The sequence below is a fragment of the Thalassophryne amazonica genome, chromosome 5, assembly GCF_902500255.1.
Source record: "Thalassophryne amazonica chromosome 5, fThaAma1.1, whole genome shotgun sequence".
Taxonomy (NCBI): Eukaryota; Metazoa; Chordata; class Actinopteri; order Batrachoidiformes; family Batrachoididae; genus Thalassophryne; species Thalassophryne amazonica.
Window position 1 is genome coordinate 48362639 of NC_047107.1, and position 18151 is coordinate 48380789.

The 18151-nt window shown below is 42.6% G+C and overlaps 1 protein-coding gene across 1 annotated transcript in view; it reads right to left on the bottom strand.

Annotated features, from left to right (window-relative positions):
- Window positions 1-18151, bottom strand: part of ankdd1b (ankyrin repeat and death domain containing 1B) — a 44558-nt gene that overhangs the window by 228 nt on the left and 26179 nt on the right. The window contains exons 10-14 of the mRNA XM_034170116.1: window positions 17077-17175; window positions 16673-16771; window positions 3193-3288; window positions 2757-2958; window positions 20-151 (exon numbers count right to left, since the gene is read on the bottom strand). Coding sequence (XP_034026007.1) covers window positions 20-151; window positions 2757-2958; window positions 3193-3288; window positions 16673-16771; window positions 17077-17175 — 628 coding nt within the window. The remainder of the gene's footprint in view (window positions 1-19; window positions 152-2756; window positions 2959-3192; window positions 3289-16672; window positions 16772-17076; window positions 17176-18151) is intronic.

The following is an 18151-nucleotide window of genomic DNA, read 5'->3' on the forward strand; positions in this document are numbered from 1 at the left end:
TTATAGAGTCCACCCGTACCTGCAGCCTTTCTATTGTTTGTGACGACGAGGCTATGGAACAGTTCTTTGGCTGGGTTCCTCTGAGCCAGCTCCTCACCATGGAGCCAGATCAGCAGCATCCTGTTCCCATGCTCACGATAGCTGTGATGACCTTTGAACACACAACACAATCCAGTCAGGAACAAGAAGGGGCACTTGTGTTTTACACACAATGGTGCAACTAAAATTCTTTATTATTCAGTGTTCCTGTTTTGTATGATTCTATGAGATCTTGACATTTGATCAATTCTCTTCAAAACTCAACCATATTAACCTTGACCAACACAAGCCTTCCACCATACAGTGTATCCAGAAAGTATTCACAGCGCTTCACTTTTTCCACATTTTGTTATGTTACAGCCTTATTCCAAAATGGAGTACTGGTAAATTAAATTTTTCCTCTGAAAATTCTATTCACAACACCCCATAATGACAACATAAAAAAAATGTTTGTTGCCCCCACAACGAAGAAATTAATCGTACATAAGTATTCACACCCTTGACTCAATACTTCATTGATGGACCTTTGGCAGCAATTACAGCCTCAAGTCTTCTTGAATATGATGCCACAAGCTTGGCACACCTATTGTTAGCCAGTTTTGCCCATTACTCTGTGCAGCACCTCTCAATCTCCATCAGGTTGGATGGGGAGTTGTTGGTGCACAGCCATTTTCAGATCTCTCCAGGAATGTTCAATCAGATTCAGTTATGGGCTCTGGCTGGGCCACTCAAGGACATTTACAGAGTCGACCTGAAGTCACTCCTTTGATATCTTGACTGTCTCTGTATATTGCTGCATTCATCTTTCTCTCAATCCTGATTGGTCTCCTAGTTCCTGCCACTGAAAAACATCCTCGCAGTGTGATGCTGTGACCACCATGCTTCACTGTAGTGGATGGTACCTGGTTTCCTCCAAACATGACACCTGGCATTCACTCTAAAGAGTTCAATCTTTGTCTAATCAGACCAGAGAATTTTGTTTCTAATGGTCTAAGAATCCTTCAGGTGCCTTTTGGCAAACTCCAGGTGGGCTGCCATGTGTCTTTTACTAAGAAGTGACTCCCATTCAAATGTGTGCAGTGTTGTGAATACTTTCTGGATGCATCGTATATGCTCAAAAGTGTCAACTATGACTTCATACACTGAACAACAAACGCAACACTGTTTTTGCTCCCATTTTTCATGAGCTGCACTCAAAAATCTAAAACATTCTCTCTCTCTCTCTCCTCTCCCTCTCCCTCTCTCTCTCCATGTCTCTCTCTCTCTCTCTCTCTCTCTCTCTCTCTCTCTCTCTCTATATATAATATATAAATGCAGACCAGTGCAATAATTATGCTATCTAATCAACATCTTGATATCAAAGTCAAAGTGTCTTTGTTTTTCTCCCTAAGGAGAAATTTGCCTTGAACAGAGGGGTGTGCTACACAACAATGCATCTGGTACATAGCACCCATACATCAAAACAACAACATAGTGTCAAAGTTAAAATATAAATACACAACATTATTAACATCTTTGTGCAAATTCCGCAATAAATAACCTTATGCTATCGTCCCTGAACTATCTGCTGATTTATGAGCTTCACTGATAATGGAATAAATTAATGTTTATATCGATTACAAAGAGGAACCCTGTACCTCCTTTCCTGAGTTAAGTAAAGTATATTCAGAGTGCAGTACATGAGACGCATCTGTTAAAATATTGTCTGCACATCTGAGAACTGCCTGTTCAAACAACTCTTGGGGTGTTACAGGTACCACCATACCCACGATTTTGCCAGCTATTTTAATCAGATTTATTATTTGAGTTTTTATTTAACTGTTAAATTACAAAACCAGCTAGTAATACCATACCGTAACATGGACTCAATCGTTGCTCTGTAGAAAATCAACATAATATTCCTACATACACCAAACAGTCGGAGTCGACGAAGAAAGTGCATGCGCTGGTGGATTCGGGCACAAACGCTTGACACTTGCATATGCCAGCTTAAGTTGTTATCGATGTAAACCCCCAGATATTTATATGAATCCACCTGCTCAATTACGTCCATGTATGGTGACCACACACATATGCCACCCCTGTGAGGTGAGATGGATTATCTCTGCAAAACAGAAATGCTCACTAACACAGATTTAGACAGATTTGTGAACAGTCTTTGAGAGAAATAGGTCTTTTGTGTATATAGAAAATGTTTTAAGTCTTTGAGTTCAGCTCATGAAAAATGAGCAAAAATGGGAGTGTTTTTATATTTTTGTTCAGTGTATTTGTGTTTCATAGTAAACATACTTGTACTATATTTAAGATTCCTCAAAGTAGCCATTCTAAAAGTTAGACATTTCAAGGTCAAAGGTAATGTGACCAAAAGAAACATATGTAGTGTGTTTCGAAGTAACCATAGGTGAGTCTAACCAAATCCTTGGAATATCTGTCCTAAATATTTAATACTTATAAACTCAACTCAATGTATCCCTGTCTGAGCTTCAGTCATTCCACCTTGATAGGTCCAAACTAGGTGAAAACACATTTTGTTACACAGCTGAAAGTAAAACCCTGCTACTGCTATGTGTGTTTAAAAAAAGGAGGGTGGGGGGAGGGGTAAAATATCCCAAAGACTTGTGGATAAAAGCCAGGATAAAGCAGTCATCCAGTTCTCCAAGATATTCCTTTTTAAAGGTCTACAAGTAAATGAGTACCACTTGAAGAATAAAGGATACCTGTCCATTGTTCCTCGATAGCTGCTATTTGGTCCTTAGTGAAGTCCCAGTGTTCTGCTAGTTTCCTCCAGTTTCCTGGTTTTAAGAGCTGATATGCCAGACGCCAGGCCATTGCACGGAACTGCTTGGTCTCATAGCGGTGGTCGAATTTAAACATTAGTGGAGACTCGCTGTGAAGGCTGTCATTCAGCTCAGGGTTCATCTGAAAGGGCAATTAAATCATGTCAGGAAGTTGATAAAGGCCACAAACATTATTGGAAACACACACGATTCCCAAACTGAATGTCACAAAGTCAAATGCAATCAAACTTTAATTAAAGTGATGGAAAACCTGCTCGTCAGCAGCATATGTCATATGTGACATTAGAAAATGAAATTATAGATTAATGGCAGGGAGAACTGATTATGTTAAGTTAGAAACTTCACTATCTCTCACCTTCTTCCATGTGTAGTATCTTTCTGCTTTGATGATCATGTCCACGATGATCACCTCATCTGCTCGGGCTGCCACACCCAGTGCTGTCTTACCCTGCTGCTCCAACATTACAAATAAACACAGCATTTTCTTTCCGCATGTCATTTGTGAACAGCATAATGAAGGTAGAACCATAAGAGACATGCAAACAGTCCAAATTCCATCCCTGGCCCACAGTCTGCTCTGTCTGATCCTTGGGTTAATTACATGACCCTGAATCAGAAAAAGCTGGGACAGTATGGAAAATGCAAATTTAAGGCATGGCTACGGAGGACGAAGGTACAAATACTGGACTGGCCTGCCTGCAGTCCTGACTTGTCCCCAATAAAGAATGTGTGAAGAATTTTGAAATAAAAAAAAATATGATGACGACCCTGGACTGATGCACATATTAAAACCTGTCTGCAAGAAGAATGTGGCAAAATAGCACTTGAAACGCTACATCGCTTGTATCCTCAATGCCCAAAACATTTTTTTTACAACCCCAATTCCAATGAAGTTGGGACGTTGTGTAAAATGTAAATAAAAACAGAATACAATGATTTGCAAATCCTCCTCAACCTATATTCAATTAAATACACCAAAAAAACAAGATATTTAATGTTCAAACTGAAAAACCTTATTGTTTTTGTGCAAATATCTGCTCATTTTGAAATGGATGCCTGCAACACGTTTCAAAAAAGCTGAGACAGTGGTATGTTTACCACTGTGTTACATCACAGATATGGTGCCATCACAGATGTGTAAGTTGCCCATGCCATGGGCGCTAACACACCCCCATACCATCACAGATGCTGGCTTTTGAACTTTGCGCTGTTAACAATCTGGGTGGTCTGTTTCCTCTTTTGTCCGGAGGACACGACGTCCATGATTTCCAAAAACAATTTCATTTTGAAATAGATGCCTGCAACACGTTTCAAAAAAGTTGGGACGGGGCAACAAAAGACTGGGAATGTTATGTGTCGACGCGGGTTGAGGAGCGGACCTGCGTCAGACGGAACCCAGCGCTACAAATAACCAGAAAAGCGGTTCCAAAAACAATATATTTATTTCACCCACTGGTGCATAAAAGTGTAAAAACAAAAATAGCGTCCTTCTGGTGGAGTGAAGGCTGGCACGCTCTCCAGCGCCCAAAGGATCGAAGCCCGGCGCTCCTGGACCCACTACCACCGCCAAACACCCCCCAGGTGGACACGACAAACCGACTCTCTGCGAAGCATAGAAGAGGTGAGGTAAGTTAGCAGTTACAACTAATATCGTTCAAAAGACACACACTATCAGCAACACATACAGGTCTGTATTTTAAGCTTTATGCAAATAAGCAGCTTCTCACAACAGGTGGAGGACCACTTGTCCGCATGCCACAGCAGTGAGAAGCGAGCTGCACAATCCTCATCACAATTCAAGTATACTGCGTAACAAAATACCAAGTTACTATCAACAATTAGTCAAACACTTAATCACCTTTGATGTGTGCTGACAGCATGTGTCCCTCACCCTTCCTTGCTTCACAGGCTCGATGTGTCAAACCCAGGCGCGGTCCTCAGCGTCTCACAAACGAACATCACAAGGTCCAGTTCCCGGCAGTTCTGCTTGAATCACACATGACTTAAATGCAGAACGCCATCCAATTATCTGCTTCAGCTGAAAGTCTTTAAGGTTGCATGTGAGCACCATTCACAGGTGCTACACATGATGTTGATGAGGGTGAAGGATTCTTCAGCCAGCACCTTCTCCACAGACAAATCAGTTCTCATGCCACCTGGAGAGCAAAGAAAAGAAAAGAACACCAAAATATCCAGCCACACCCCCCAACACACAACAGTACCCCCCCTTTAACGGGAAGCCTCCCGGCGACCGAACAGACCAGGCCCGAGAACAGCACCTCCCTCCGGGGTCCTCGTCAGGAAGCAGACAGCACCACGCTCCCAAGGTCCACCACAGACAGCAGGACAGGGCACCGCAGCTGGAAGGCCGGCTGGCATCAACAAAAGCCCCAAAACATTCCCCAGTACAAGCCAACACACAGGAAAAAACACAAAACCCACCCAAAACCTCCCCAGGGGACCGTCCCATCAAACCCCGGGAAGAAAAGAAAAACTCCCAAACACAAAAACCCAACACAGCTCCACAAACACAATACAAACATAAATGCATAAAAGAAAAATAACAAACAACCCCCCCAGAACGACCTGCAGAGCCCAACCCCCCCCCCCCCAGAAGGCCTTTACCGCCAGTTCCAGGAGGAACAGCCAGAACCAGAATCCCACAAAGGTCCCCAGGTATACATGGAGCAAACGGCGCCCCCCAGAGGACCGTACCATCAACCCCAGGAGGTACCCACCCCACAACCCCGGAACCCCAGACACGGCCACACTTGGCTAGTTGGCCCCAAGCCAATTCCCCCCCAGAGAACCGTCCCATCAACCCTGGAGGTGAAACCCGGAAGGAAACAGAACAAAATCAAAATTCAACCCCCGGAGGACTACCAAAAACAACCCCGGGGGGGATATAAAACGACCGTAAACCCTGTTACCCTCCCCGGCACCCCGAAAGACCCCAGGTCCCTCCCAGAGCCCCTCGGCGGCTCAATTTTGGCGAACGGCTCAAAACATTAAGCCGGGGAAGGGAACAGGAAAAACTAACCCAGCCCCAACCCCAAAGCGCAGCGGAGAACCGGAAATACGTCCGGTGCCCCAACTCGACCATACCCCAGCCTCTCGGGAGGGGTGGAACTACCGAAATGGCGAACGGCAACAGATCAGCCCACCCCTCCGACTGAGGTATGTCTCCGCTGCACCACACCCCGGCAACACCAATGACGAACGGTACAAAGGCTCACTGAGGCTGGAGTGGAACCGGGCCCTAACCAAACCAAGAAAAACGCCCCTAACACCCCCCCCCCCCCCCCCCCCCCAGGTGCAGAGGTCTTCTGAGAACGCGCAGCGTGACCAACCTGCACCACCCCACAACCCACAAGACAAACGGTCTTGGGGCAAGTGAGGTTGGGGTTAGGAATGTAGGGAAATAAAACACAACAAAATAAAACGACCCAACAACCCAAACAAAAAATACCTAAAAACACATAAAAATTAACAATTAAGTGAGCCCAGATGGGCTTCTAACCGCCTAACATTCACTCCACCAGACACGCCTCTGACTCCCCAAACAAATTATAACCCCTATTTAAAGAAAACAAAACATTAACCCGTACTAGATTTTATTTTTTTTTTTATTTGTGTTATTTTGCCTGTCCCAGAACACCTGGAGATACGTCACCATTATTTTTCTTGACGTTTCTATGTTGGGGCAATACAGTAATCTCTGCTCGTCCGAGCTGCATGGGCTCGTCAACAGGAGGAGCCAGTGGTCCCGTCGGAGGAGCCTCAGTGGGGCGAAGAAGAGGCGGCCCAGATCTGTGTCGGGGAAAGCCCCGAGACGAAAAAACCCGCTCTGATGGGCGTCCTCTCTCGCGTCCACGCTCCTTCATCCGATCATCTAGACGAATCACCAACGATATTAGCTCATCTAAATCGTTTGGCTCGTCACGGACTGCCAGCTCGTCTTTTAATGACTCATTTAACCCATCTACAAACATTCCTCGTGAAGCTGCGGCGTTCCAACCTGACTGAGCAGAAACCAGAGAACATTGCATCAAAAACGAAGCACAGGCTTCGACATCTCCCGCACAAGGCTCCGGACGACAAACAATCGGTTCGGACGCCGAATCTCTGGGTGACGGAGTTATCTGCACCGGTATCGATGGTGCCGCAGCTGGAGCAGCAGGAAGCGGAACGGCTTGCGCTGCAAGCTCCGTAACACGGGCGTCTGTTTGTTTAATTTGGTTTGCTAGATGCTGTAATTGCTCCCATATTTTCTCCAAGTGTTCTTGAACTTTTTCGGCAAAAGGAACCGCCTCTGCCGCTGGGTCCATTATGGAATGGCCGGGAACTACTGTTATGTGTCGACGCGGGTTGAGGAGCGGACCTGCGTCAGATGGAACCCAGCGCTACAAATAACCAGAAAAGCGGTTCCAAAAACAATATATTTATTTCACCCACTGGTGCATAAAAGTGTAAAAACAACAATAGCGTCCTTCTGGTGGAGTGAAGGCTGGCACGCTCTCCAGCGCCCAAAAGGATCGAAGCCCGGCGCTCCTGGACCCACTACCACCGCCAAACACCCCCCAGGTGGACACGACAAACCGACTCTCTGCGAAGCATAGAAGAGGTGAGGTAAGTTAGCAGTTACAACTAATATCCTTCAAAAGACACACACTATCAGCAACACATACAGGTCTGTATTTTAAGCTTTATGCAAATAAGAAGCTTCTCACAACAGGTGGAGGACAACTTGTCCGCATGCCACAGCAGTGAGAAGCGAGCTGCACAATCCTCATCACAATTCAAGTATACTGCGTAACAAAATACCAAGTTACTATCAACAATTAGTCAAACACTTAATCACCTTTGATGTGTGCTGATAGCATGTGTCCCTCACCCTTCCTTGCTTCACGGGCTCGATGTGTCAAACCCAGGCGCACAAACGAACATCACAAGGTCGAGTTCCCGGCAGTTCTGCTTGAATCACACATGACTTAAATGCAGAACGCCATCCAATTATCTGCTTCAGCTGAAAGTCTTTAAGGTTGCATGTGAGCACCATTCACAGGTGCTACACATGATGTTGATGAGGGTGAAGGATTCTTCAGCCAGCACCTTCTCCACAGACAAATCAGTTCTCATGCCACCTGGAGAGCAAAGAAAAGAAAAGAACTCCAAAATATCCAGCCACACCCCCCAACACACAACAGGGAAAGCTGATGAATGCTCAAAGAACACCTAATTGGAAACAGGTGAGGTCTGATTGGGTATAAAAGGAGCATCCCCAAAAGGCTCAGCTGTTCACAAGCAAAGATGGGGCAAGGATCACCACTTTGTGAACAACTGCATGAAAAAATAGTCCAACAGTTTAAGAACAATGTTTCTCAAAGTTCAATTGCAAGGAATTTAGGGATTCCATCATCTACAGTCCATAATATAATCAGAAGATTCAGAGAATCTGGAGAACTTTCTACACGTAAAGAGCAAGGCCGAAAACCAACATTGAATGCCCGTGACCTTTGATTCCTTAGGCGGCACTGCATTAAAAACCAAAATCATTATGTAAAGGATCTTACCCTGTGAGTTCAGGAACACTTCAGAAAACCATTGACAGTTAACACAGTTCGTCACTACATCTACAAGTGCAAGTTAAAACTCTGCCATGCAAAGCAAAAAACATACATCAACAACATCCAGAAACGCCGCCGCCTTCTCTGGGCCTGAGCTCTTTTGAAATGGACAGACGCAAAATGAAAAAGTGTGCTGTGGTCTGATGAGTCCACATTTCCAATTGTTTTTGGAAATCATGGACGTCGTGTCCTCCAGACAAAAGAGGAAAAAAACCATCCAGATTGTTACCAGCGCAAAGTTTAAAAGCCAGCATCTGTGATGGTATGGGGGTGTGTTAGTTCCCGTGGCATGGGCAACTTACACATCTGTGATGGCACCAACAATGCTTAAAGGTACATCCAGGTTTTGGAGCAACACATGCTGCCATCCAAGCAACGTCTTTTTCAGGGACGTCCCTGCTTATTTCAGCAAGACTATGCCAAGCCACATTCTGCATGTGTTACAACAGAGTGTCTTCGTAGTAAAAGAGTGCAGGTACTAGACTGGCCTGCCTGCAGTCCAAACCATCTCACCTGTTGAAAATGTGTCACATTATGAAGCGCAAAATACGACGATGGAGACCCCGGACTGTTGAATAACTGAAGTCATACATCAAGCAAGAATGGGAAAGAATTCCACCTACAAAGCTTCAACAATTAGTGTCCTCAGTTCCCAAACACTTATTGAGTGTTCTTAGAAGGAAAGGTGATGTAACACAGTGGTAAACATACCACTGTCCCAGCTTTTTTGAAACATGTTGTAGGCATCCATTTCAAAATGAGCAAATATTTGCACAAAAACAAAGTTTATCAGCTTGAACATTAAATATCTTGTCTTTGTGGTGTATTCAATTGAATATAGGTTGAGGAGGATTTGCAAATCATTGTTTTCTGTTTTTATTAAAATTTTACACAACGTCCCAACTTCATTGGAATTGGAGTTGTATGTAAATGCTTTAGCATCCAACCTTTTTGAATGTGTTGCAGGTTTTCAATACAGGAATGGATGTATATAACAAATGAAAGGAAGATGATTGAACACACAAAACATGAAATATCTTGGGGTTGTTTAGTGTTGTGTCCTCCCCACCCACATTTTCCGTACCATCCAAACATTCTCTGACTTGAGGTTATATAATTTCAAGGAGAAAAATGGAGAGTATTCAACAGTTGGCAATCACCCGAATGCCGCAAATTTAAGCAGATGTTCAAAACAAATATGAGAATTACAGTATCACGTAATAAAATAATCAAATTTCATATACAGTAGTGTTCAGAATAATAGTAGTGCTAGGTGACTAAAAAGATTAATCCAGGTTTTGAGTATATTTCTTATTGTTACATGGGACACAAGGTACCAGTAGATTCAGTAGATTGTCACAAATCCAACAAGACCAAGCATTCATGATATGCACACTCTTAAGGCTATGAAATTGGGCTATTATTAAAAAAAAGTAGAAAAGGGGTGTTTACAATAATAGTAGCATCTGCCGTTGATGCTACAAACTCAAAACTATTATGTTCAAACTGCTTTTTTAGCAATCCTGTGAATTACTAAACTACTTGTAGTATTTAGTTGTATAACCACAGTTTTTCATGACTTCTTCACATCTGCAGGGCGTTAATTTTGTTGGTTTGGAACCAAGATTTTGCTCGTGTACTAGTGTGCTTGGGGTCATTGTCTTGTTGAAACACCCATTTCAAGGGCATGTCCTCTTCAGCATAAGGCAACATGACCTCTTCAAGTATTTTGACATATCCAAACTGATCCATGATACCTGGTATGCGATATATAGGCCCAACACCATAGTAGGAGAAACATGCCCATATCGTGATGCTTGCACCACCATGCTTCACTGTCTTCACTGTGAACTGTGGCTTGAATTCAGAGTTTGGGGGTCGTCTCACAAACTGTCTGCGGCCCTTGGACCCAAAAATAACAATTTTACTCTCATCAGTCCACAAAATATTCCTCCATTTCTCTTTAGGCCAGTTGATGTGTTCTTTGGCAAATTGTAACCTCTTTTGCACGTCTTTTATTTAACAGGGGGACTTTGCGGGGGATTCTTGCAAATAAATTAGCTTCACACAGGCATCTTCTAACTGTCACAGCACTTACAGGTAACTCCAGACTGTCTACTATAATAGTAGTGTGGCATTCAGTCAGTGAGTTTGTCAATTTTGTGGAACAAACAGGTGTGAATCAGGTGTTCCCTATTTAAGGATGAAGCCAGCACCTGTTGAACATGCTTTTCTCTTTGAAAGCCTGAGGAAAATGGGACCTTCAAGACGTTGTTCAGAAGAACAGCTTAGTTTGATTAAAAAGTTGATTGGAGAGGGGAATACTTATACGCAGGTGCAAAAAATTATAGGCTGTTCATCTACAATGATCTCCAATGCTTTAAAATGGACAAAAAAAAACCAGAGACGTGTGGAAGAAAACAGAAAACAACCGTCAAAATGGATAGACGAATAACCAGAATGGCAAAGGCTCACCCATTGATCAGCTCCAGGATGATCAAAGACAGTCTGGAGTTACCTGTAAGTGCTGTGACAGTTAGAAGATGCCTGTGTGAAGCTAATTTATTTGCAAGAATCCCCCGCAAAGTCCCCCTGTTAAATAAAAGACGTGCAAAAGAGGTTACAATTTGCCAAAGAACACATCAACTGGCCTAAAGAGAAATGGAGGAATATTTTGTGGACTGATGAGAGTAAAATTGTTCTTTTTGGGTCCAAGGGCTGCAGACAGTTTGTGAGACGACCCCCAAACTCTGAATTCAAGCCACAGTTCACAGTGAAGACAGTGAAGCATGGTGGTGCAAGCATCACGATATGGGCATGTTTCTCCTACTATGGTGTTGGGCCTATATATCGCATACCAGGTATCATGGATCAGTTTGGATATGTCAAAATACTTTAAGAGGTCATGTTGCCTTATCAATCAATTTTTTTATATAGCGCCAAATCACAACAAACAGTTGCCCCAAGGCGCTTTATATTGTAAGGCAAGGCCATACAATAATTATGTAAAACCCCAACGGTCAAAACGACCCCCTGTGAGTAAGCACTTGGCTACAGTGGGAAGGAAAAACTCCCTTTTAACAGGAAGAAACCTCCAGCAGAACCAGGCTCAGGGAGGGGCAGTCTTCTGCTGGGACTGGTTGGGGCTGAGGGAGAGAACCAGGAAAAAGACATGCTGTGGAGGGGAGCAGAGATCGATCACTAATGATTAAATGCAGAGTGGTGCATACAGAGCAAAAAGAGAAAGAAACAGTGCATCATGGGAACCCCCCAGCAGTCTACGTCTATAGCAGCATAACTAAGGGATGGTTCAGGGTCACCTGATCCAGCCCTAACTATAAGCTTTAGCAAAAAGGAAAGTTTTAAGCCTAATCTTAAAAGTAGAGAGGGTGTCTGTCTCCCTGATCTGAATTGGGAGCTGGTTCCACAGGAGAGGAGCCTGAAAGCTGAAGGCTCTGCCTCCCATTCTACTCTTACAAACCCTAGGAACTACAAGTAAGCCTGCAGTCTGAGAGCGAAGCGCTCTATTGGGGTGATATGGTACTACGAGGTCCCTAAGATAAGATGGGACCTGATTATTCAAAACCTTATAAGTAAGAAGAAGAATTTTAAATTCTATTCTAGAATTAACAGGAAGCCAATGAAGAGAGGCCAATATGGGTGAGATATGCTCTCTCCTTCTAGTCCCCGTCAGTACTCTAGCTGCAGCATTTTGAATTAACTGAAGGCTTTTTAGGGAACTTTTAGGACAACCTGATAATAATGAATTACAATAGTCCAGCCTAGAGGAAATAAATGCATGAATTAGTTTTTCAGCATCACTCTGAGACAAGACCTTTCTGATTTTAGAGATATTGCGTAAATGCAAAAAAGCAGTCCTACATATTTGTTTAATATGCACTTTGAATGACATATCCTGATCAAAAATGACTCCAAGATTTCTCACAGTATTACTAGAGGTCAGGGTAATGCCATCCAGAGTAAGGATCTGGTTAGACACCATGTTTCTAAGATTTGTGGGGCCAAGTACAATAACTTCAGTTTTATCTGAGTTTAAAAGCAGGAAATTAGAGGTCATCCATGTCTTTATGTCTGTAAGACAATCCTGCAGTTTAGCTAATTGGTGTGTGTCCTCTGGCTTCATGGATAGATAAAGCTGGGTATCATCTGCGTAACAATGAAAATTTAAGCAATACCGTCTAATAATACTGCCTAAGGGAAGCATGTATAAAGTGAATAAAATTGGTCCTAGCACAGAACCTTGTGGAACTCCATAATTAACTTTAGTCTGTGAAGAAGATTCCCCATTTACATGAACAAATTGTAATCTATTAGACAAATATGATTCAAACCACCGCAGCGCAGTGCCTTTAATACCTATGGCATGCTCTAATCTCTGTAATAAAATTTTATGGTCAACAGTATCAAAAGCAGCACTGAGGTCTAACAGAACAAGCACAGAGATGAGTCCACTGTCCGAGGCCATAAGAAGATCATTTGTAACCTTCACTAATGCTGTTTCTGTACTATGATGAATTCTAAAACCTGACTGAAACTCTTCAAATAGACCATTCCTCTGCAGATGATCAGTTAGCTGTTTTACAACTACCCTTTCAAGAATTTTTGAGAGAAAAGGAAGGTTGGAGATTGGCCTATAATTAGCTAAGATAGCTGGGTCAAGTGATGGCTTTTTAAGTAATGGTTTAATTACTGCCACCTTAAAAGCCTGTGGTACATAGCCAACTAACAAAGATAGATTGATCATATTTAAGATCGAAGCATTAAATAATGGTAGTGCTTCCTTGAGCAGCCTGGTAGGAATGGGGTCTGATAAACATGTTGATCGTTTGGATGAAGTAACTAATGAGAATAACTCAGACAGAACAATCGGAGAGAAAGAGTCTAACCAAATACCGGCATCACTGAAAGCAGCCAAAGATAACGATACGTCTTTGGGATGGTTATGAGTAATTTTTTCTCTAATAGTTAAAATTTTGTTAGCAAAGAAAGTCATGAAGTCATTACTAGTTAAAGTTAATGGAATACTCAGCTCAATAGAGCTCTGACTCTTTGTCAGCCTGGCTACAGTGCTGAAAAGAAACCTGGGGTTGTTCTTATTTTCTTCAATTAGTGATGAGTAGAAAGATGTCCTAGCTTTACGGAGGGCTTTTTTATAGAGCAACAGACTCTTTTTCCAGGCTAAGTGAAGATCTTCTAAATTAGTGAGACGCCATTTCCTCTCCAACGTACGGGTTATCTGCTTTAAGCTACGAGTTTGTGAGTTATACCACGGAGTCAGACACTTCTGATTTAAAGCTCTCTTTTTCAGAGGAGCTACAGCATCCAAAGTTGTCTTCAATGAGGATGTAAAACTATTGACGAGATACTCTATCTCCCTTACAGAGTTTAGGTAGCTACTCTGCACTGTGTTGGTATATGGCATTAGAGAACATAAAGAAGGAATCATATCCTTAAACCTAGTTACAGCGCTTTCTGAAAGACTTCTAGTGTAATGAAACTTATTCCCCACTGCTGGGTAGTCCATCAGAGTAAATGTAAATGTTATTAAGAAATGATCAGACAGAAGGGAGTTTTCAGGGAATACTGTTAAGTCTTCTATTTCCATACCATAAGTCAGAACAAGATCTAAGATATGATTAAAGTGGTGGGTGGACTCATTTACTTTTTGAGCAAAGCCAATAGAGTCTAATAATAGATTAAATGCAGTGTTGAGGCTGTCATTCTCAGCATCTGTGTGGATGTTAAAATCGCCCACTATAATTATCTTATCTGAGCTAAGCACTAAGTCAGACAAAAGGTCTGAAAATTCACAGAGAAACTCACAGTAACGGCCAGGTGGACGATAGATAATAACAAATAAAACTGGTTTTTGGGACTTCCAATTTGGATGGACAAGACTAAGAGACAAGCTTTCAAATGAATTAAAGCTCTGTCTGGGTTTTGGATTAATTAATAAGCTGGAATGGAAGATTGCTGCTAATCCTCCACCCCGGCCCGTGCTACGAGCATTCTGACAGTTAGTGTGACTCGGGGGTGTTGACTCATTTAAACTAACATATTCATCCTGCTGTAACCAGGTTTCTGTTAGGCAGAATAAATCAATATGTTGATCAATTATTATATCATTTACCAACAGGGACTTAGAAGAGAGAGACCTAATGTTTAATAGACCACATTTAACTGTTTTAGTCTGTGGTGCAGTTGAAGGTGCTATATTATTTTTCTTTTTGAATTTTTATGCTTAAATAGATTTTTGCTGGTTATTGGTAGTCTGGGAGCAGGCACCGTCTCTACGGGGATGGGGTAATGAGGGGATGGCAGGGGGAGAGAAGCTGCAGAGAGGTGTGTAAGACTACAACTCTGCTTCCTGGTCCCAACCCTGGATAGTCACGGTTTGGAGGATTTAAGAAAATTGGCCAGATTTCTAGAAATGAGAGCTGCTCCATCCAAAGTGGGATGGATGCCGTCTCTCCTAACAAGACCAGGTTTTCCCCAGAAGCTTTGCCAATTATCTATGAAGCCCACCTCATTTTTTGGACACCACTCAGACAGCCAGCAATTCAAGAAGAACATGCGGCTAAACATGTCACTCCCGGTCCGATTGGGGAGGGGCCCAGAGAAAACTACAGAGTCCGACATTGTTTTTGCAAAGTTACACACCGATTTAATGTTAATTTTAGTGACCTCCGATTGGCGTAACCGGGTGTCATTACTGCCGACGTGAATTACAATCTTACCAAATTTACGCTTAGCCTTAGCCAGCAGTTTCAAATTTCCTTCAATGTCGCCTGCTCTGGCCCCCGGAAGACAATTGACTATGGTTGCTGGTGTCGCTAACTTCACATTTCTCAAAACAGAGTCGCCAATAACCAGAGTTTGATCCTCAGCGGGTGTGTCGTCGAGTGGGGAAAAACGGTTAGAGATGTGAACGGGTTGGCGGTGTACACGGGGCTTCTGTTTAGGGCTACGCTTCCTCCTCACAGTCACCCAGTCGGCCTGCTTTCCCGGCTGCTCGGGATCTGCCAGGGGGTAACTAACGGCGGCTAAGCTACCTTGGTCCGCACCGACTACAGGGGCCTTGCTAGCTGTAGAATTTTCCACGGTGCGGAGCCGAGTCTCCAATTCGCCCAGCCTGGCCTCCAAAGCTACGAATAAGCTACACTTATTACAAGTACCATTACTGCTAAAGGAGGCCGAGGAATAACTAAACATTTCACACCCAGAGCAGAAAAGTGCGGGAGAGACAGGAGAAGCCGCCATGCTAAATCGGCTAAGAGCTAGTAGCTACGCTAAGCTAGCGGATTCCTAAAAACACGCAAAGTGAATAATGTGTAAATAATTTAGAGGTGATTCAGCAGAAGGAGTGCTTTAGTTAAGGCACGTAAAGATTACACTGGGAAACAAATCGTAATCTAGATAACTAGATCAATCTAACTGCGCAGATTAAACAGCTAACAGATACAGCAAAACACCGCTGTGCTCCGGAACAGGAAGTGATACAATACCGCAGTGAGAGCCAACCACCAGTAGAGGCAAGCAAGAGGGTGAAGAGGACATGCCCTTGAAATGGGTGTTTCAACAAGACAATGACCCCAAGCACACTAGTACATGAGCAAAATCTTGGTTCCAAACCAACAAAATTAACGCCCTGCAGATGTGAAGAAGTCATGAAAAACTGTGGTTATACAACTAAATACTACAAGTAGTTTAGTAATTCACAGGATTGCTAAAAAAGCAGTTTGAACATAATAGTTTTGAGTTTGTAGCATCAACGGCAGATGCTACTATTATTGTAAACACCCCTTTTCTACTTTTTTTTAATAATAGCCCAATTTCATAGCCTTAAGAGTGTGCATATCATGAATGCTTGGTCTTGTTGGATTTGTGAGAATCTACTGAATCTACTGGTACCTTGTTTCCCATGTAACAATAAGAAATATACTCAAAACCTGGATTAATCACATAGCACTACTATTATTCTGAACACTACTGTTACACTGCAATGGTTTTTAGTGTGTGTGACAAGATTCCAGACAAGGAGTCCCAAATCAGGTGTCAACATTTGTTTACATATATGTTTACAGGTCCTGTTATACACATTTTCCAATGACCTCTCAGAGCATAAACTTTCATTGCAACTACAAAGTTTAGTTTGTTGTAGAAAGAAGTTTTTGTGAGAACTCTTACCCGATCCTGGATCGACAGATCGATTCCAGATTTAAGGAGCATTTCTACCACATCAACTCTGGCCAGCTCAGCAGCAAGATGCATAACAGTCTGGGACCTCTAACAGTTCACAGCACAGGAAAGAATAATGTAACTCAGCAAACTGTACAAGCCGTACAACAACCCGTACATAGCTTGTCAACCTACCATCCCTGGTTCTCAAGACCAGGCACCTAAGTGACTCTACTCTACTCTATTCTACTCTTCTATTCTACTCTTCCTTTTTTTTAGATATTTAGATATACTGTACCTTAGTATATACTAGTATAGTTCTACCTTAGAACTGGAATATATTATAGAAGACATACCTTACTGAATGTTCATGAATAAGAGTGTATTTTTATTGGTTAATGAGGTGATCGTACATCATTGGTAGCATTAATGTTGCAGTCGGCCTCCAGCAGAGACTGGATCACAGGAATGTGGCTGTTCTTCACAGCCAGGTGCAGAGGAGTCTCGAGGTGCTGAGAGCAAAAATATCCTGTTACACAAGATGAGCCCAAAAATCAACTTTAAGCTTAGTCATAGAAAAGGTCCTAAATCAGTTCAAATCAAATTTATTAATTTATATAATGCCAATTCACAGTCACCTTAAGGTGCGTCACACAACACAACTAAAAAAACCAGAACAAAATTAATTAAAAGATTAAAAGGCACAATAAAAGAATAAAAACATAAAAAGGTAAAAAGAATTTTTAAAAAACCCACACAATAACATATAATACTAACGATAATACAGGGGAAAAAAGGTGGGTCTTCAATCTAGACTTAAAAATCTCCACAGAGTCCGACTGCCTTATCTGCGCAGGGAGATTGTTCCACAGAGCAGGGGCACGATAAGAAAAGGCTCCGTGACCCGCAGACCTTTTATTTACTCTAGGAACACACAATGGTCCTGCACCCTGCGAACGCAAGGCCCGAGCCAGTACGTAGGGCTTAACCAGGTCAGCCAGGTAGGGAGGTGCCAGTCCGTGAACAATTTTATAGACTAGCAACAGCACCTTAAAATCCGATCTCAGAGAGATAGGAAGCCAATGAAGGGATGCCAGAACGGGTGTAATGTGGTCAAACCTTGTACTTCATGTCAAAAGTCTGGCAGCAGCATTTTGAACCAATTGGGACTGCAATAAACCAGAAAATAAAGCATTGCAATAGTCCAATCTAGAAGAGATAAATGCATGTATCAGAGTCTCAGCCATAGACAGGATAGGATGAATCTTTCCTATATTTCACAGATTGAAGAAAGCAGTCCTCGTAATGTCTCTAATGTGGAGGTCAAAGGACAACATAGGATCAAAAATGACCCCAAGGTTCCTTACTTTGTCCATATGATGTACACGAACCTAGGCTAAGTGCTAGCTGGTCAAATTGATGCTGATGTCTCACTGGACCAAGAACCATCATTTCAGTCTTATCAGAGTTTAAAAGTAGGAAGTTTCT